The sequence below is a fragment of the Rissa tridactyla genome, chromosome W (assembly GCF_028500815.1).
Source record: "Rissa tridactyla isolate bRisTri1 chromosome W, bRisTri1.patW.cur.20221130, whole genome shotgun sequence".
Lineage (NCBI taxonomy): Eukaryota > Metazoa > Chordata > Aves > Charadriiformes > Laridae > Rissa > Rissa tridactyla.
Window position 1 is genome coordinate 26,184,694 of NC_071496.1, and position 6,000 is coordinate 26,190,693.

The 6,000-nt window shown below is 37.4% G+C and overlaps 1 protein-coding gene across 1 annotated transcript in view; it reads left to right on the top strand.

Moving 5' to 3' along the window:
- The window catches only part of LOC128902113 (geranylgeranyl transferase type-1 subunit beta-like), a 63,300-nt gene extending 58,100 nt beyond the window's left edge, over positions 1 to 5,200 (top strand). Inside the window, 4 exon segments of the mRNA XM_054184503.1 lie at positions 317 to 501; positions 768 to 876; positions 4,809 to 4,940; positions 4,943 to 5,200. Of these exon segments, the coding sequence (XP_054040478.1) occupies positions 317 to 501; positions 768 to 876; positions 4,809 to 4,940; positions 4,943 to 4,989 (473 nt within the window). The 3' untranslated portion in view covers positions 4,990 to 5,200.
- Positions 5,201 to 6,000: the final 800 nt, after the last annotated feature.

Genomic DNA, 6,000 nt, shown 5'->3' on the forward strand with positions numbered 1-6,000 from the left:
TTTTTCTTACTGCTTGTCAGACACGTATCCTTCAGTTTAGTTTTCTTCTCTGGGGAGTTGTGCCTGTGACTGCCTTTGGCATCTCTGCTTCAGTCTGATGGTCTGATTGCTGGTTTCCCATTAGCTTTCTTGTGCAAGTAACATATCAAGAAATGTCTTCTGTTGCATTACCATTTACTCATTCCCATTGTACTGTTTTTAGAAATCCATTGGTTTAATTGATATTACTGTAGTTAAAATTCTGATCGAGATCATACAGGCTTCAGTGAAAATCTGGGTATCTTAAAACGTTGCATAAACAACTGTTTCCTCATAGGTGGCTCTACATTTTGTGGTATTGCATCACTGTGTTTGATGGGTAAACTGGAGGAAGTTTTTTCAGAAAAAGAACTGAACAGGATAAGAAGATGGTGTATAATGAGACAACAGAATGGCTACCATGGTCGACCCAACAAACCTGTAGACACCTGCTATTCCTTTTGGGTGGGAGCAACTTTGAAGGTAGTGTACAGAAAACCTACAGGATATTTATTGACTTATTTTGATTTTTTTAACCATCTTGTTTTACTTGGAAGAGCTACATATTTGGTGCAAGTACAAAGAATATGCAAAGATCACTATAAAGGTTTTTCATCTTGAAAAAAATGCAAGATAAGGATGTTTAACAGATTAGTGCTATATCACATTACTTATCTATGTAAATAGACATTCTATTTGAATACTTAAAAAGTTTTGTATATTACCGTAACATTCTAACTTCTTTTCAGCTCTTGAACATATTCCAATATACAAATTTTGAGAGAAACTGAAATTACATCCTGTCAACTCAAGATCGTCTTGTTGGTGGATTTGCTAAGTGGCCAGATAGACATCCAGGTAAATTTACTTCTCAAAATTATGGTGAGTGTCTTTTAAGCTACAAATATATTCCAGCAGTCAAACATCTGAGAGGTGTAAGAGAGGGATTTTTTCCCCTGTCTTCTTCAAATAATGGAAAAAAAAAAACCTTAAAATATGAGATTTTCCTGATTTAGAGGGAAAGGGATATAGATTTCCTTGTTCAGCATCAGAGCAAGTGAGCTGCTGTTGTTTAGACTATCACCAAAACAATGTCACTCTTTTTTTAGAGGTGGACAAGTTTTTCCATATGTGTTTAACCATTCGAATTAAAAATCATACTGTGCAGTGAGTATCTTTGTAAAGGGTCTGAGTAAAATATTTCAGAAAGTTTATTTCCTTAAGAAATTAATTCTTTGATGTATTTAAAATACTTAACTCAGAGTTTAGATAGTTACATATTATGATTTACAGATTATAATTACACATAGAAATTATACATAGTATATCTGAAATAGTTATTGGTTGCATTTTGGAAGTGGAAACTGATAATTTGAAAAGATGCTAGAATTCAAAGGAGATACTGTAAAGATATGAAAATAAACTTTGTGCCAGTAGTAATGTTCAGTGGCATTTTGTACAAAGAAGATAAACAGTCCATAAACTCACCAAACAAGATAAAAACATAGTTATAATAAAGGAGGAGACAGAATCTGCACAGAGATATTTCAGCATGGCATCATTTCATTTTGAAGAACAGTAGACAATTTGTCAGAGTGGACCCACACTGATAATATAGTGCTCATGACATGCTTTCCCCCTGAAAACCAGTTTAGGATTCCTGAGGACTAGCTATATTTGGCGTACATTATGTAGACCAATCAGTATCACTTAGAGGAAATATTTCTGTTTGTCTTGATGAACTATTTACTTAGGAAGTTAGGAAGAAAAACAGTATGTTTAAAACCCCAGTCATGTAAAAGGTTCCTCAACCTGTCCTTTAAGATTTGAGGAAGGCAAGACCACTAATAAAGCTGTTTGCTTTGATTTGTATGGTGTTCCTGCCTGTACAAACAAGAAGATTGAACTAGAGTACTAAGGATTAACTAGATTGTTGCTTTATGAATCTACAGAAGTTTTGCTGGTATGCCAGATTTTTTCTAGCTACGACAATTTATAGAATATGTCTTATAAGATTGCATATCTTCTGGGAAAAACTTGTTTGGTGTTTCCTTTGGTACTGTTGAATTTTAATGGTATAGGATTTTTACAGAAAAAACTAATCAGTTTATACTTTTGTGATAGGTGAGTTTATTGCAGCATTCTTTCCTCAGGCAGATGGTGATGTAAGTCTGTGTTCATGTTTTGAAGAAAAATAGTAAAACAGTTAATGAAGTTCTAATCTGAAGAATGACTGTAAATGCAGCATCATTTATTTTTTTTTATGGATCTGTAGTTTCAATGCGATATATACTCAGCTGAGCTTCCTACAAGATCTGTCTACTATCTGAAAGCCAAGCTGTCTTTTTGAACACAATAAAGATTTCCCACTTTATTAACGTGAAGTGTCTGTGCAGCTCCATTGTTTTCAGAAGCCTACTGATGGTTAAATGTATACAGTCCTCTTGACATCTGTGTAAATGCAAAATGTGAAAATAACGAGACTGGTATGGGTCATCTCACAAATGAGTTAATAGTTATGTTGAGGTCAAATAAGGACAGAAATGATTAATTCTCCTTGAAGCATTTAGCTTTTGTAAAGCTGAGAATAGTGGCCTCAGTTTGGTTTTGTTGCAAAACTCAGGTGTGACAGAATATGCCAGGGAAAGGTTGCGAAATAAGCATATACAGTTTTTTCATAGGTGCTTTCTAAAATAGATTCAGAAATTGAATTTCTGTAGCTCCTACTTTATGCAAAAAGCTCTGTTTAAATATTACATGGACTACCAAAATTGCACGTAACTTTTCACAACTGATGATTCAGGAAAATATTATTTTGTAGTCCTGATGTCCCCATGCTAACAGATGTTAATACATTGTTGGCTTTAGAGGTAGCAGTGTTTCTTGATTTCTTGATTTGGACCAGTGCGCCTGTTGAGCAGTGATCTTAGAAAACTATTTCTTGCCTTTGAAAATCAATCTACAAGTCTAAAGTCTTTTAAAATGATAGTAATTCTCTGAAATCATGAGCATACCAAAGTGAATCATGAAAAGTTTTTAGTATTCTCTACAGGTAAGCATCCACATAGGGTTGTCAAACGCAGGAAAGGCTATCAGAAGTTTCCTGATAAAAAGCAGTTAGATCTGCTATCTTATGTTAATGCTACTTATTACAAATATTAAAACCCCAAACATTAGGGTTCTACAGAGCTGGGGATTTTGTTAGAACACAACCAAGTCATTCATTTTTTTCTAGATTTGAGCATAAATCATGATAAGATTTAAATAAATCTCTCTTAAGCTACTAGATGTACTGCTGATGCATCTCACTTGATATCTTTAAATGATACAAAAGAATTGGAAATGTGTGAATTACAGGTGACGCAAAAGAAATATTAAAAGATCTAACATGATAAAAAGAGAGGGAGAGAATGAAAATGGGTGTGCACATTTACTAAATGTAAAACACTGAAGTGAGATTTCCACTAGTAGAAGTATAAATCCACCTTGTATTTTTGTTTGGTTTTAAGACAGCTGCTCAGTAGTTGTGAGATTACGTACTGCCATGTATCTGTGAGTTGCTCATGAAACAAAACATTTGGACCTATGTTTTTCAACCTTGAAAAGGTTTTATAGCTTTAAAGAGAGAAGTACACAGGCTGCATAGGTGTGTTATGGCTACAATGGAGTTGTGTATTAAGTTGATATGGATTTGCACAAGTGTAGAACTTCATGGTTAAACTCACCAAATATCCCTATATAGGTAAGTAGGTTTGTATATGGATTTTAGTGAGTATCAATACAGCTTTCCATAGGAGTTAATATACTGTATTTCCTGAAGTTGAGCTTGCCTTGCCTGACATACTTTCTGCAAGGTCAATAGGCACTATACCGAATGTGCATTTGTCTGCATGTTAATGCTGATAAGCAGAAGCCATCTTTCAGAGAAGGTATCTGGCTAGTGAGACTCTAGCCATATAACTTCTTGTAATATCATTTTAGTCAGACATGAAATTAGTGATACCTCCAAAAGATTACCAGGTGTTGAGAATTTGGAAGGGACACATTACGGTCACATCCTCTTTCCATCTTTAGGCTGTGATTTCTTGGGCTGATAATCCAACCTAATGGATTATTGTTGCCCAGAGGGGGCAGGTTCACACATCTTCCTCCCAGCTTCCTTAAGTACAGCTGCATGTCCTTTCCCCTTTTTGCACTAGATTTGGTGCATATCGTGAACGCTTCTGCAAACCAGCTTAATTCTGATTAACTCTGCTGATCAAGCTACTTCATGAATTCATATCTTTAGGGTATTTTCTCTGGAAGGGGGGAGATTAGAGAAAGTAATGATTTTTTTCATACTTCTAAATCTTGCTGTTTGGGTACTGGTGCTAATTTTGGTGTTTCAATAGTCAGCTGTCCACTAAGTAGCCAGCTATCCACCTGACCTTTCATTTGCAAAAAGAAAAAAAACCTTCATGTTGTGGGGGGAGGAAGGATTTACTCTGTTGCAGGAAATGTATTTACAGCTCCTAAAATGATTTTGCTGTTTGGCCTGAGAATTCAGAAGTTAAGTAGCGGGCAAGAATTGTTATAAAATAAAACAGTAAAACAGACTCTAGTCTTAGAGATTGCACACCATCATTTCATGCTGGAGGGTTTGGGCAGAAATTCTTTTCTTGTTTCAAATCCTAAGTTTAAAATGCAGCATCTGGTTGTAATTATTCAGGGGTTTTGGAATCCAGGAACAGTTGGCTGTTACAGCCTGACAGAAACATAATTTTCTTTTTCATTTTCTGTCCTGCTTTCAGATGCTTTACATGCCTACTTTGGGATTTGTGGCTTGTTGTTAATTGGAGAAACTGGTATTTGCAAAGTTCATCCTGCCCTGAATATAAGCACAAGAACCTCAGAGCACCTTCACCACCTCCATCAGATCTGGAAAACAAGGACTCTAAACAGTGTTAAGATGACATGCACATCTCTACATGAATGATTTAGATTTGATTTTAGTTCTGACAGCATAATTGTATCCCAAGGTTAAAAGCAATGTATAACCAGTGTGCTCTTTTAAGTGCTGAAGTCATACAATCAGAACTGTGTTGCTGACATCACTTTGATAGGTAATTGCCTCCAGAGAGTTATTCCCCACTGAGGAAAAAAGGAAATATTTTGGATATATAGAAGTTTGTCACCACAGATGGTAAATAGATCTTGTCGTGGTTTAGCCTCAGACGGCAACAAAGAACCACGTGCCGCTCGCTCGTGCCTTCCTAACACAGGAAGAATCATAAGAAAAGGCAAGACTCTTGGGTTGAGACAAAGGCAGTTTAATAGAACAGCAAAGGGAACAGGCAAACAACAACAACAACAACACGGATAGGGGAATATACAAACGCGATTACGGAACCGCCGCTCCCCCGCCGCTCGCCGCTCGCCGGCCGGACCCGGGCCGCCCCAGCCCACTTTTAAGCAGCAACTTCCTGCCCCCTCCCCCGGCAGCTCAGGGTGGGCGTGGCTCACATGGCATGGAATACCAGGAAAAGTTAACCCTATCCCCACCGGAACCAGGACATTATCCACCCCTTATTCCATACCATCTATGCCATGCCCAGCAGGTTCCAATGAATTGCCACCACTTTCCCCTGTTATATATATATATATATACACACATATAATACCCTTAGTTTATGGGTCATCCCTCCAAAGTGTCCGTTGAGTTCTTTTAATCCACGGCTTTGGGCTCCATCTGTTAGAACAGTCTCTCAGGGCAGGTGAGATGCTGGGTGGTGCTGGTCTGTTGCATGCTGTATTTTTCGGAGCTTGTGACTGGTGCACCTGGTGTGGCTCATGCACGCAGTCTCTAGGCTGAAGATGTAGATCTTGAGGAAACTGCTGGGCGCCAGCTGCTGAGATCAGTTCTTATCCCATCATCCCTGTGCCTTACTTGTAGTACAACTGATAGCAATTATAGCAATGAGGACATACAGTGACAGTGTTACT